This window comes from Lacerta agilis, chromosome 10, assembly GCF_009819535.1.
Source record: "Lacerta agilis isolate rLacAgi1 chromosome 10, rLacAgi1.pri, whole genome shotgun sequence".
NCBI classification, from domain to species: Eukaryota; Metazoa; Chordata; class Lepidosauria; order Squamata; family Lacertidae; genus Lacerta; species Lacerta agilis.
In genome coordinates this window covers 53,908,888-53,924,066 of record NC_046321.1, presented here as the reverse complement: position 1 = coordinate 53,924,066, position 15,179 = coordinate 53,908,888, and the positions used below count along the sequence as shown (strand labels likewise).

Sequence of the window (15,179 nt, the reverse complement as noted above, 5' to 3'; positions counted from 1 at the left end):
CAAATACAGCGTGCAATTTTGTTGAATGAGCGCCACCTAATGACAAAATCTTAGGTTTGACTTACCATGACTGCAGTGTATTTCATCAGCCAGATTTAAAAAACGCAAACCTAGAGGATAAACAAACACAATTCAGGATGGTTTGTGACACCGCCACTACATATGTCTGCATCTGAGAAGAAATAAAAATATCATTGGGTTGCCATATTTCAAACAATGAAAAAAGAAAAAAGGTGGAGCTTTTTTTGTTGTTGTTGCAGAAATCACCATTTTTGTGCTACTTTTATGGAAAATCAGCACAAACAGCTGCCATACATCCAGATTTTCCCAGATATTTTCCTGCCCGGACACCGCAGCCAACCACAGTATTCCAGATATGTCCGGGATGTATCATGGCAAATAACTCTGCCAGTATCTGCAGAACAACCATGTCAGTTATAAAACATTTCTGATAATCACGGCCAAAAGCCACAGAGAGACCAATATGATAGGATTGGACGGTACTTTTCCTAAACATATTTCAAGAAGCAACAGTCTTAGAGGGAATAAATGGACATCCTTATTCAAAGAGGGAAGAAAAGCACTGTGTAGGGGCCATTTTAGTGGCAGGGGGAGATAAAATGTTGGACTCATGCAATAACATCGCAAGGACCACCCAAAATTTGTTCACGGAACCAGCACAGTCACATTTCCCACACTAAATAACCAAGAATGGTCAGGATGGAATCTGTAAATGACAACACTCAGGTGACTGCTGTTAAGCCCTGTCTTGTGCCCAATAAGCACAGGACACCTTTGCCCCGCGGTGCTGTGGCCCATAGATTGCAGCAAAATACTGGGCAATGGTTTTTTGCCCAGTATCTTCTCTGTGTGATGGGCTCATGGGGAAAAAGCTGTCCCATGAGCCCTGGCTGCAGCGGGGAGGGAAAATGATTCCCCCCCCCTCTCAAGCTGATTGGCACTTGGCTGGTTTTTTTTTTTTTTTTTGCCTTTGCTTCAGTGAAATTATGTCTTTCCTTTGTTAGGTGGAAGAACGTTGTTTGTTTGAGGGAGGAAATAGCATTGGGCAGGATCAACATAGTATAGGCCCCCCCTATAAGGGGCCTGAGGGGAGGATTGACCATGGCAAAACCCAAATGTGGGTTCAGTATCTGCCTGGTTGGAATCTGCACCCTGGTCCCCCAGTGAGACCTTGCTTGCTTGGCTTGCACCACGACAAGGTTCAACACTGGCCAACTCCTGTCATATAGGTTTGGATTACAGGTAGGTAGCCCTGTTGGTCTGCCATAGTAGAAACAAAATAAAATAAAAAAATCCTTCCAGTAGCACCTTAGAGACCAACTAAGTTTGTTATTGGTATGAGCCTTCGTGTGCATGCACACTTCTTCAGATACACCCTGTATCTGAAGAAGTGTGCATGCACACAAAAGCTCATACCAATAACAAACTTATTTGATCTCTAAGGTGCTACTGGAAGGAATTTTTTTTATAGAGGTTTGGAGTGATTCAAACCCAGCAGATCCATTTCACCAACATGGGGCTTGTGGAATGATCAACTGATCCCAGGACCCAATGCCATGCCAACCTTTGCCCTGCCTGCTGCTGTCAATAAAGATTTGGCCTGATTTTATCCCATCACCGTTGTACAGTCTGGTTATTTTGCTGTTCTCATAGGTCACATAAGAAGAAGAAGAAGAGTTTGGATTTGATATCCCGCTTTATCATTACCCGAAGGAGTCTCAAAGCGGCTAACATTCTCCTTTCCCTTCCTCCCCCACAACAAACACTCTGTGAGGTGAGTGGGGCTGAGAGACTTGAAAGAAGTGTGACTAGCCCAAGGTCACCCAGCAACTGCATGTGGAGGAGTTGAGACATGAACCCGGTTCCCCAGATTACGAGCCTACCGCTCTTAACCACTACACCATATTCTACTTGGCTGCTTCAGTTTGGCTACATGGCCTTCATACTGCTCTGCCCATAAGTGATTCCCCCCCCCGCCCCACTGCAAATAGAATGAGAGAGAGAGAGAGAAAACAAACTTTATTACCTTCATGTTTTTCTCTAATTGCAGGAGATCTTGTTTTCAAGCCACCCTTCTCTGAGTAACCAGTCCTAATGATGAAACAGCAAAGAGATTTCTAAGCTAACAAGTGCAAGGAAGGAAAACATCTGCATGCAACACTGCTGTGAGGTTTCTTCCCCCTCCCCTTACTCCCCCCCCCCACAAAGTACTTTCCTTTCACTAGAATTATTTTGGTAACTGCTGACATTAATAAAATGGAAGAAGCTAATCTGGAATAGTAAAGGAACCCATAAAGGAAATAGAGCTTGACCTTAGTCGATGGTCTTTGCTCCAATACTCTTTATAGGGAAAGGTAATATAATTTAATCTAGCATGGATCATATATATTTTTCATGGTATTCCATTAATAATGATTTAAAAATTCATTCAGGGAAAAGTTCCCATTGCATATGCAAAATTACATTTGTCAGTTTTTTTCCCCCAGAGGCTTGATTTTCCCTACAGTGTTGGGACAAAAAAAAAAAGTTGTCACAATCATGTTCTGCTTGTGAGTTTCTAAAATATGTGAATGCTGGACCACGTGATCAAATTCTGCTACGCAATTCTGATGACCCTAATCACTGCTACTGATAAATGATTCACAGAAATGATTCACAAATGAAGTTCCCTAGGACTGCTGTGCAACCTCCCACTCAGTTCAACAGGACTTGTAGGAGAAGTTAGTACACACTCAGTTGATGCATATGGAGGTTGTGCAGTGACTGAATCTGTGCCCATTATTGCTGTGGCGGTCTCCATGAGCTCTGTTTTCCGTCATGTGTCCTGTTGCACCAAAAGCGGTTTAGTCATGCTGGCCACATGACCCGGAAAGCTGTCTGTGGACAAACACCAGCTCCCTCGGCCTGAAGCGAGATGAGCTCTGTACACCATAGTCGCCTCTGACTGGACTTAACCACCAAGGGGTCATTTCCATTATTATTATTATTATTATTATTATTATTATTATTATTATTATTATTATTATATACCACCCTCCATCAATAGATCTCAGGGCAGTTCACAGCATAAAAATACAAGATAAAAACAGAAAACAACAACAAGTGTGGTTTATAAATTTGCTATATACTACTACTTCTTCTTCTTCTTCTTCTTCTTCTTCTTCTTCTTCTTATTATTATTATTATTATTATTATTATTATTATTATTATTATTATTTTATTTATACCCCACCCATCTGGCTGGGTTTCCCCAGCCACTCTGGGCAACTTTCAGCACATATAAACACATGATTTTAAATTCTCACCTAAGGCTTGACCGTTTGGTTTTCACCCAAGGCATGTTTCTGGAATCCTTGTTTTGCCTGTGGAAAAAGAGTAAACAATTCTTAAAAGTCCTTGATTCATAGTGCTAGAAGTGTAAGGATCTAACAGGAACATCTTTGCCTTGCCCAGCTGCAAAGAAACATTGGTCTAATATTAGAAATGTGATTTACAGAACCAAGTCACGTGGATCCTATGGCATTCTTCTTGTCTTACATATATTCTATAGACGTTATCAATAATTGCTATCTTATAACAGTGAACTGCATTCCTTTGTGGGTAATAAGCCAAAGCCAAATGTGGTCATGACCACTCTACTTCCCGATTGCACACACAAACCCACCCCACCCCCCACTACAATGTGAATTGTGGGGAAACTGCTCATTCACTCTAATGGGAGATATTATTCAAATTACTGTATCAATGTCTGTTTGGTTTAGTTGTGTAGTTGCCACTGATCAGTCTTTGGCTATCTTTTATCAAAATGATTCCCCCCCCCCCCGAAGCAAAGAAACTAGGCACAATTTTATGCCACACTAACACCAATCTTGGGTGGGGTTTTTTTGGGGGGGGGATTATGTGTCATTTGTGGACCCAGGTGGCGCTGTGGGTTAAACCACAGAATCTAGGCCTTGCTGATCAGAAGGTCGGCGGTTCGAATCCCTGCCACGGGGTGAGCTCCCGTTGCTCGGTCCCAGCTCCTGCCCACCTAGCAGTTCGAAAGCACCCTCAAAAAGTGCAAGTAGATAAATAGGGACCGCTCCAGCGGGAAGGTAAACGGCGTTTCCGTGCGCTGCTCTGGTTCGCCAGAAGTGGCTTTGTCATGCTGGCCACATGACCCGGAAGCTGTACGCCCGCTCCCTCTGCCAGTAATGCGAGATGAGCGCCGCAACCCCAGACTCGGACACGACTGGACCTGATGGTCAGGGGTCCCTTTACCTTTACCTTTATGTGTCATCTGAAGCTCCTTTTGTGAAATCTTCAAAAAACATTTTAAAATGACCATTAAATGGATAATATGCTCCTATGACTTTTTCTGAGCAGCGATGCTATGTGCTGGGCAAGCAGAGAGAATTGCAAGATTGTTATGCCAACCTAATTTATTAGATTTTGGTGTTTTAATATGGCTCGGTATTCTTGGGAAAACAGGCCTGGGTCAGATCAATCTTGCCTCCTTTCCGTTTATTTGATTTTTCTCCCTTGCTTCTCCTGCAGAGAAAACACCTCAAACTCTGTTAAAACTGCTAAAAAGTTCCATTTAAACACACACACACACACACACACACACACACACACACGTTGGCATTCTGATCTAATGGATTACTGAAGATAATGAGCCAGAACTGGAACTCAAATGACAACTCCATTGTAGCCCTAGCCTGGAAATGGATATTGATATATAATGGGTCAGTGCGTCTGGCTGTTAACTAGAAGTGGTTTGAAGCCACCCACCTAGGGATAGCTGTGTGCAGGATTCCTAGATTGCAGGGGGTTGGACCAGCTGCTGAGCAAGATATGGGACTTGCAACCCACAGCTCCGAGAGAAAGCCATCCTAGCAGATGGGGAGAAGGACGTTACTGCCCCAGTGGCTTCCTTTTTAACCTCCATCTTACCCGAAAGGGTTCTTAATTAATCATCCCTCTAGGGCAGGGGTCAGCAAACTTTTTCAGCAGGGGGCCAGTCCACTGTCCCTCAGGCCTTGTGGGGGGCCGGACTATATTTTGGGGGGGAAAATATGAACGAATGCCCCACAAATAACCCAGAGATGCATTTTAAATAAAAGGACACATTCTACTCATGTAAAAACACGCTGATTCCAGGATGGTCCACGGTCCAGATTTAGAAGGCGATTGGGCTGGATCTGGCCCCCGGCCCTTAGTTTGCCTACCCCTGCTCTATGAAATAGACAGGGTGAAGTAGAACAATCGAGTACCTTGTGATCCTCGACAGCCTCACTCTTATCCCTTTTAAATTTATCCTAGTGTTTTGAAATGTTTTAACTCATAATGCCAATAAAGGTATTTGCGTTTGTATTTGACTAGATGACCCTAGGGGTCCCTTCCAACTGTATGATTCGATGCAATAAAGTGTGTCATTGTCGAAGTCCAAAGGGTTGTCATCTTTTCATGGAATCAATCTCTAAACCCAGAAATAGGATCGAATTGCGACCTTACCTCTTTGGAAGGTTTGCACGTGGTACTTTGTTAATGACGTGCATCTGTTCAAGTAAATTTGAAAGGAGCCAATGCACAGCCAGAATCGAGCCAAGCTTTTCCCCCGGATTCACCATACGATAAAGGTCATGCATCAAAAAATGGGTCTTGGGAACAACGGAGGGGAATAGCTAAAAGGGGGAAAAGTGAATGTGGATCAGATTAGATAAGACATGCAGTTGATTTATAGTTGTAGAAATATTTATAGACTGCTTAATCATAAAACTCAATAATGATAATGATAACAACAACAACAACAACAACAACAACAACAACAACAACAAATTTATTACTCATACCCCGCCCATCTGGGTAAGCCTCCCCAGCCACTCTGGGCGGCTTCCAACAGAATATTAAAAACACAATAAAACCATCAAACACTATAAACTTCCCTAAACAGGGCTGCCTTCAGATGTCTTCTAAAAGTCAGATAGTTGTTTATGTGGTGTACATAGTTTAATTACCAATAAACCAGTTAAAGCCACAAAGCTGTTTAAAAATATACGTAAAATAATTATCAACAGAACGCAAAATCAGCAAATCTTTTAAAGGAAATAGAGCTAACTAAATTATACAACTGTGTAGGTTGAAATAAAAAATCAGCTGCTGGCACCGAAAATGATAGTGAGAATGCCTGTTTAATGTCAATAGGCAGGGAGGTCAAAATTATAGGTGCTGCCACACTAAAAGATTTAATCCAACACTATACGGCCCTTGTGAAATTACAAGTACACCCTGATAAGTATTTGTATCTCTTACTCGTTTTAAAAAAATAAGACATACTCTCCTCTATTTTCTTTTTCCCTGCTATGGTGAATAAAAATCATATCAAAGGTATGTGGGGAAATATTCACATTGACAAAAAAAGACTTGCTATAAAACAAAACCACAAATGTTGGCTTACCACTTCATATTGTCCTAGATTCTGCAGCTCTTTTACAAAATTGATCAGTGGGTTTAGTTCTTTTAAAGTCAGACAGTGGTCAGATTCCTTTGGGAGATGCTCTTCCTGTGAAAGGAAAGCAGAAGATCATAGGCAGTAGGAGAAACCTTGGGTCCTAAGGCAAAGTACATACGTTCTGAGGCAAACAGCTCTCTGCTACTGGCACCCTGACTCCTTGACCAATAAAAAGTTTTATTACTTGAATCTAGCAACAATTCCTAACATTCTTAACAAACTATAGCTCCCATATTTCTTTGTTGGCAGTCATGTGTTGTAAATGTGTAAGGTAAAAAGGTCAAGGAACCCTGAACAGTTAAGTCCAGTCAAAGGTGACTATGGGGTTGCAGTGCTCATTTCACTTTCAGGCCGAAGGAGCCGGTGTTTGTCCACAGACAGCTTTCCGGGTCATGTGGCCAGCAGGACTAAACTGCTTCTGGTGCAATGGAACATCGTGATGGAAAGCCACTTTCGCTCATCTGCAGGAGGTGGCGTCACGGGCGTCACGCACCGAGCACGCACGCAGGGGCTGATTCAGAGCCCCTGCGTGATTGGTCGGATTCCCGCCGCTCAAGCCCGCAGGCTGACCAATCTGGTCGCCAGAAGGGCGGGACTATGGCCCCTTTAAATGCGAGGCGGCGGGAATCCTTCCCCCTCTCCTTCTCTGCCCCCCAGCTTCACCGGTTCTCCTGCCCACCCACCCTTTAGGTTAGCTCTTGACCTTGCTATGGACCTCGGTTGGTCGCCCCAGTTGGCTGGGGGGCCTGGTAGGACTTTTTCCCATTTGGACTAGCCAAATCAGGTTTTTTCACCTACCTCGTAGCAATTCATCACAACTTTGGTTTGGTGGTTAGGCATTGGACATCAGCAATAGAGGTGGAAAGGGAAGGTAGCACCATCACCTGCCCCTCATTGGAAGGGTATTCTGTTAAAGGATTCCGGGGGTGTGACCCCGTCCGAAGCCTAGGGAGGTTAGGGCCCAAGGCACGCCCCAACGGTGATCCCAAGGGGAGTTCCACTTGATAAGCATCAGTTGAGCTCCCCTTGGTGGTTAACCCTTCACGGACTTCCAACACCCGGGTTGGGGTCAGATATAGTGGTTAGGGGTCCAATGCCTAAGCCAATACTGCTCAACATCCGTAATCAATAAAGTTGTGGCCTTTTACGCCCATTAATTCGATATCAATGTCTCGTGTGTCGTTATTCTTCATGGGAGGGAGGGACATTGCCACGCAAGCCAGAGCGCAGGGAAACGCCATTTATCTTGTGCTTTTGAACTGCTAGGTTGGCAGGAGCTGGGACAGAGCAACGGGAGCTCACTCTGCCATGGGGATTCGAACCATTGACCTTCTGATTGGCAAGCCCAAGAGGCTCAGTGGTTTAGACTACAGTGCCACCCATGTCCCCATTGTAAATAAATGTGTACTGGTGTGCTTTAAGTGTATGGTTTGTATCTGCTTTCTGAAATCGAGTAAATGAGTTTAGGATTGGGATATTGGATGCACAGCTGCAAATACATCATAGAACCATAGAGTTGGAAGGGACCACAATGGCCATCTAGTCCAACCCCCTGCAATGCAGGAATCTTTTTGCCCAACATGGAGCCTGAATCCATATTAAGAGTCTCGTGCTCTACTGAATGAGCCATCCGAGATATATAGGAAAGGCTGAAATGATCCATGGTTTGGAGGATTGTCAGCCTAGACTTTCCTAACTTCTCCTGCCTGTTGAAGAAGGCCAAATGATTTTCCCCAATATAATAACAGAATGCAAACCATGTTCAGGATTGTGCTTAAAATAAACAGAATACTAGAAACAGAGTGAGTACACTATCTGAACATATGATATTCTACTTCATGCCAGCAGCATGTTTCTGGAACCTCCTATCCCTGCCTCATAGCACAAGACATGACCCACCTCTGAGTTAAAATAGAGTAGCATTAACAATAACCATGGTTAGCACTGGTGCCAAGTTAAACATGGTCGAGAGCAGCAGAGGATTTTTGAGAAAGAAGTGTCTGGGTTGGCAGGAATATAGTCTTACACTTATGCTGAACAAACACAGAAAAGCACAGATATTTTACAGGGTGATCATATTGTTTGGTGTTGTTTTTTTAAAGCGACTAATAAGTTTAATAAATAATAGATAAACGGATCTACCAATACCTTAATCCCTGCTGATCGGTAAGCATTCTGCAAAGCCTCAAAGAAAGTAGAGGAAGATGACTGATTTGATAAGAGAATTCTGAAAGTATCTCCAAGAAGGGTTTCTTTAACAGTTTGGTCCTGAAAATCCGACTCTCCGTCAGCTTGAAAATCAAAGTGTTCATGTACCTAGGAAGGTTATGAGCTTAAGGTTATTAACTCATTCGGAGATGAATATTCATCGCTGCTCTCAGTACCTATAGTTTGACCGTAAATATAGAATCCATCTGGGCTTGTTTATCAGACCGGAATATGGGCAATGATCATGATAGTAAACACACAAGCTAGGAGCCCAAAGCAAGTCTGGGTGCCCAAGGGAGGTGCCCAATTCCGAGTCACACTGAGTCCATCTGTGACACATCAATTGTCCCTCTGGAAGGGCTGACAACATGCATAGACTTTCAGATCCAGGCTAAATTGACTTGTGGGGATGGAGATAGCCCTGTACGGGTGATGCAGCACTTTCATGTTAATGTTTCTGGGTTTACTTTTATGTTCACCATTCCAGTGCGATGCTTTAAAGCACCGTGGTTTCTGAAGTATAAGGCAACTTTACTGGGAATTCCTATAGGATTTCCTCTCGCTTAGCCACAGGCAGCTGCCCATGTGGGAAAATGCTGCCGACGCTTGCCTACCTCAAGAACAACCGGATCCATAGAGCGGCTGAGCCCAACGTCAAAGGTTAGCATCTGAAAGCAGGAACTGCACCTGAAATAAGATGACAGAAACGAAGAGTGGGTTCTGTCTTCAAAGGAGGCAATGACCTAAGATACAGATTTCAAAATGCACTACGTCTCTCTCAGAAAGCCCCCCTTTCCTATTGTGAGTAATACTGCTGCGAGGGGTCTTTTCTGTTTGTTTGTTTTTGTAGGGGAGGGCGGAGATAGATTGTATGCATGAAACCAGGATTCAAATCCTGGAATAGCCAGGCTAGCTTCCTGGAGAGATAATGGTCCTCTAACTATGGGCCATTAAGGTAACAAAGGAAGTGACTCTGTGCCAGACCAAAAATGGGTGGTAGTTAGAAAGACAAAGGCCAGAATTGAGAGTTGAATTATGTGAATTAGAAACTGGCAGCAAGGCAACAGGCTGAGAAGGCAGAGAGTGAGAGCCGAGTCTGATTTCTGCTGGAATCAAAAGCAGGGGCAATGGTAGAAGCAAGATCCTCTTGGGGTGTTGAAGAAGAGTTTGGATTTGATATCCCGCTTTATCACTACCCGAAGGAGTCTCAAAGCGGCTAACATTCTCCTTTCCCTTCCTCCCCCACAACAAAATCGAAAATTCTTTCTAGTAGCACCTAGAGACCAACTGAGTTTGTTCCTGGTATGAGCTTTCGTGTGCATGCACACTTCTTCAGATAGGAACAAACACTCTGTGAGGTGAGTGGGGCTGAGAGACTTCAGAGAAGTGTGACTAGCCCAAGGTCACCCAGCAGCTGCATGTGGAGGAGTGGAGACGCGAATCCGGTTCCCCAGATTACGAGTATACCACTCTTAACCACTACACCATGCTGGCTCTGGTTGAGGCTGTGAGCCCCTCCACTGTAGCTCAAGTTGTATATATGTGTAAATAAACCAGATATTATAAAGACACCACAATCTCTGCTGACCCTCATTCAGAGGAAACCGAGCCTGGAAACCCTGGAATCTCGCACCGCTCAGAGATTGGGGTTACCTGCCACAATACTTTAACCAGGAAGGAACAAAACACTTTGGAAAGTGTTCAGTGGCTTCAGATAGCAGATTCCAAGAAGATATTTTTTTTTAAAAAAGCAAAGTCTTTCTCCTTACCAACAGATACTTCTTTCTGTATTTATCCCTGTTTTAGACTCTGAGCGTTCAAATAAACCCATCAAGGCAAAGCTACATGGCTCCATTATGTCCCAGACTTTGGAAGCCGGGTTCAAGGCACCCTCATATTCCCAAGAGCATCTCTAAGAAAATTTAGCTTATTTCAATTTGTGTGCTTCAATTTCCTTACTGGCTGGAGGCCTTTGGTCCGGAAGAAGGGGCTTCACTAAAAACCTCAGTTATCAATAAGAGTTTGGTTATTGCTTCTTTCATGTCCTCCAGCGCCTGCTGTGGGGAACTGCCTTTCAAGACGGTTTCGAAAAAGGCTTGCAGCTGCAAATGAAAAGGGGGAAAAAATAATGCAGGAGCTTTCAAAACCCTGAATTATGTTGCATTTTTTTCATCTTCGTGAAATTTGTGAAGCCACAGCCCAGCAAGAGACGAGATCCAAGATTACCATATTTTTCGCTCCATAATACGCACTTTTTTCCTCCTAAAAAGTAAGGGGAAATATCTGTGCGTCTTATGGAGCGAATGGTGGTCCCTGGAGCTGAATTGCCCAGGGGCCGAAAGAGGAGCATGCTTTTTATTTTACAAAGAGAAAAGGGGGTGTTGCAAAGGACCCCGCTCAGCAGCTGATCAGCAAGAGATCAGGAGAGAGATAAGAGTCCCCGGCTCCCTTTCAGCCCTACCCTCTTGCCCCGCCCTCCTTTGTTGAATGTGCTGCAGAGGAAGGTTGTTTGTTTCCCCAGCGACATGTGACTGGCTGATTAGATTATCTGTCTGGAAACTGTAGAAAAGGCTCCCTTTCCTTTAGAAGCTGCAGAAATGTGAGTTGAACCCCATAAAAATTTGCTTTTCCCCCTTTGCAAAAGGAGCTTTGCTTTTCCACATTTGCAAAAAAAGCTGCAAAACTTTTAGCTGATCCTCAAAAAACAGGGTTTTTCCCTTTGCAAAAAAGCTGCAAAACTTTTAGCTGATCCTCAAAAAAACAGGGGTTTTTCCTTTGCCAAAAAGCTGCAAAACTTTTAGCTGATTCTCAAAAAAACCAGGGCTTTTCCCTTTGCAAAAAAGCTGCATAACGTTTAGCTGATCCTCAAAAAAACAGGGCTTTTAGAGGAGGAAAACCAGGGGGAAAAAATTTTCTGGGTTTCCTCCTCTAAAAACGAGGTGCGCCCTATGGTCCGGTGCGCCCTATGGAGCGAAAAATACGGTATATCTGTAATATGCAGCCTGGCTGAAATAAGGAACCTAAAATACTATCAGCATCTTACTGGATGCTGAAGGAACTGGCTGTACCACTATCTGGTCAAAGTCTCAAAGGGTGGAAATGATAGACAGAGAAAAACATGGGTGGGAACTTAAAAAGAAAGAAAGAAATAGTCCTATTGTATTCTGCACACCTCTAGCCGATTTCAAAATCTGAACACTCTCGCCTGCACATTTATAAAACCACCTTTCATTTCAGTGCACGGTGGATAAGATGCAAAGAGCTCCTTACACAAGTGGGAAAATAAAACAAACCAAGCGTTTTTCAAGCTCTTTGGTAATAAAAACTGAAATGAAGATGAAAGCACAGGCTTACCTTGACTGAAAAGAGCTTCTTCTTGGGCGGATACCAGACGACAGCAGTTGAATGAATGAATGCCCGCAGAGGTGTTAAAGATGTCACCAGCACGTACACTTTGATGATGACTGAAATGTCTTGAATTTTAAAGGTGTCTTTAACGGGTGACGGATGCCTGGAAAATTTCAAGAAAATGTTAGGCAAGGGCTGCTTCCTTTTCTATCAAAAGTTAACTTCCCTTACTATTTAACTGGAACAAAAATGCTTCACGTTATGTTCCTCAGTGCTGGTGCAAACATTTTCCTGCTGAAATGGTGCCAAAATGGTGCCAAAATGGTACCCATCTTCTGAGGACCCATAGTTTGAAAATATCTCACTGCACAATTCAGACACCAACCTTCGCCCTCCATTTCACATGGCAGCAATATACCCAAAAGCCTGCAGAACCAGCGTGCTCCAATTTGGACACACCGGCCACATTTTGAAGAAGAAGAAGAAGAAGAAGAGTTTGGATTTGATATCCCGCTTTATCACTACCCGAAGGAGTCTCAAAGCGGCTAACATTCTCCTTTCCCTTCCTCCCCCACAACAAACACTCTGTGAGGTGAGTGAGGCTGAGAGACTTCAGAGAAGTGTGACTAGCCCAAGGTCACCCAGCAGCTGCACGTGGAGGAGCGGAGACGCGAACCCGGTTCCCCAGATTACGAGTCTACCGCTCTTAACCACTACACCACACTGGCTCTCGATTTGATGCTATGCTAAACACCAGTTTAGCCATACGGTCGATATTTGCTTGCTTAATGCAAGCCATAGTTAACATTAGCCACAGTTTTGTCCGTTCAGATGACATGACAAGTTGTGGTTGAACAAAAGCAGAAGCGAAAGCCTCAGATGTTCTCCTTGCAGCCACAACGATGGGGGAGAGAAAAGTGGTTGTATGGGAGAAGGGGAGCCAACTATAGGGGGCTCTGGGTGTCCGAGCACCCACTGTGGGGGCCCCGACGCAACTTCTGGTGCCTCACGAAACACCGGAAGTCACGTCTGAGGCCTCACGAGACCGCAGAGATGCCATCCAAGGTCTTGGAACCTGACTTTTAGTGGGACTGGAAGTCAGGTTCCAAAGCCAGGGGGTGCGTGTAACGTCATGATGTCACACACCCTGGGCACCCATAACCTGGGGCCCAAGTCAGCGCCACTGCATGTGAGCATGGGACGAGGATAGGCTCATTCACATAGTATAGCTCAGTATAACACAGGTCCTGAAAGACCTACATTGGCTCCCAGTACATTTCTGAGCACAATTCAAAGTGTTGGTGCTGAACTCTAAAGCCCTAAACCAGTGTTTTTCAACCTTTTTGGGCCAAAGGCACACTTGTTTCATGAAAAAATCACGAGGCACACCACCATTAGAAAATGTTAAAAAAATTAACTCTGTGCCTATATTGACTATATAAAAAGTAATTCTCTTGAATTTTTCAATTTTTCCCACGGCACACCAGGCAACATCTCGCGGCACACTAGTGTGCCGCGGAACAGTGGTTGAAAAACACTGCCCTAAACGGCCTCAGCCCAGTATACCTGAAGGAGCATCTCCACCCCCATCATTCAGTCCAGACACTGAGGTCCAACTCCGAGGGCCTTCTGGCGGTTCCCTCCCTCCGAGAAGTGAGGTTACAGGGAACCAGGCAGAGGGCCTTCTCGGTAGTGGCGCCCGCCCTGTGGAACGCCCTCCCATCAGAAGTCAAGGAAACAAACAACTATCTGACATCTGAAGGCAGCCTTGTTTAGGGAACGGTTCCTTGCAAATACCCCTCCCAGTTCCAAAACTGGCATCATAAAGGAATCCAAATACATCACGGGAGAAATGTAGCATCGAGTTCAACCCATGTGGATGCAGTTATTAAGAACAGAACACCAGTCTCTTACTGCTGAGAGTTCTCGATCGGCCGATGCAACATTTGTGTAAAACTTGTCCTTTTGTTATCGTCTTGGGACTTCACGGTATGAAGAGGCGCAATGTTCGATTCGGGGCAGGCAGAAAGGGCAACTGGAAGATGCACATCTGAGGAGAAGGAATGAAAACAAGAAGATCGTTAAAGGAGTTGGCGCCTCTCTTTTCGGGAATTGCAAAGTTTTGTTATTATTTTCCACTTTAACATTTCTCTGTATACACAGAGTGCCTTATTATTCCACCTTATATTTTATTTATTATGCTCATGCCCTGTTCTTCTTACAGGAGACACAGAGTGGCTTATATAAGATTTTCAGTGGTGGAAGATTTTCAGACACTTTGTCAGGCCCTTACAGTCTTAACTTAATTCAAAGTGGCAAGGCGCTGGTCTTCCAAGACCATCTGTAGTGGCTCATGCTCAGTGAAACTGATGGGGAAGAAGACAGGGAGGCCAACATGAAGTGGAGCCAGAGTCAACGAAAGGCAGAGCCCACTAATTCTAGCTTTGTCCCCATCTCCCTCCATCCTGAGTTCTGCAAGGGGAACACCGAGATTAAAGAAGACAAAGTGGATAAGCAGTGCCACTCCTTGGACTGGATATAAGAAAGCTGGCAGGAAGGCGGGGGGGGGGGATGAGGGCAGACTGAGGTGGCTGTGGCAGTAACTGCTGGGATAGCTCAGTCGGCAGAACACTAGACTCTTAATCTTAGGGTTGTGGGTTCAAGTCCCACCTTGGGCAAAAGATTCCTGAATTGCAAGTGGGTTGGAGTAGAAGACCCTTGTGGTGCCTTCCAACTCTACAATTCTATGATTCTACAAACATAACAGTCAGTTGCAATGGGGACTCTGAGATCTAGTTTGCACATTTTATTTGAGAATTACGTTTTATTCTGTGTAATCAGAAATTTCGGTGGATATGATATATACAGTGGTGCCCCGCTAGACGAATGCCTCGCTAGACGAAGGCATTCATCTAGCGGAAGGCTGCCCCGTTTTTTTTTTCGTCTAGTGAAAACCACGGTTTGCATTGCCGCTTCACTAGATGAAAAAACTGCAGAATTATTTTCGTCTAGCGGGGCACCACTGTAATGAATCGGGGGGGAAATGTTTAAAATAACTTTTTCTAAAAAAAAACAACCCCAAAGCCTTTCTTTTAGGGATTTTAGGTGC

At 44.3% G+C, this 15,179-nt stretch overlaps 1 protein-coding gene across 1 annotated transcript in view; it reads right to left on the bottom strand.

Moving 5' to 3' along the window:
- CPED1 (cadherin like and PC-esterase domain containing 1) overlaps positions 1-15,179 on the bottom strand; it is a 125,152-nt gene that overhangs the window by 65,825 nt on the left and 44,148 nt on the right. The window contains exons 6-15 of the mRNA XM_033162192.1: positions 13,985-14,120; positions 12,077-12,233; positions 10,682-10,824; positions 9,337-9,409; positions 8,663-8,830; positions 6,461-6,565; positions 5,518-5,687; positions 3,327-3,383; positions 2,048-2,112; positions 66-110 (exon numbers count right to left, since the gene is read on the bottom strand). Coding sequence (XP_033018083.1) covers positions 66-110; positions 2,048-2,112; positions 3,327-3,383; positions 5,518-5,687; positions 6,461-6,565; positions 8,663-8,830; positions 9,337-9,409; positions 10,682-10,824; positions 12,077-12,233; positions 13,985-14,120 — 1,119 coding nt within the window. The remainder of the gene's footprint in view (positions 1-65; positions 111-2,047; positions 2,113-3,326; positions 3,384-5,517; positions 5,688-6,460; positions 6,566-8,662; positions 8,831-9,336; positions 9,410-10,681; positions 10,825-12,076; positions 12,234-13,984; positions 14,121-15,179) is intronic.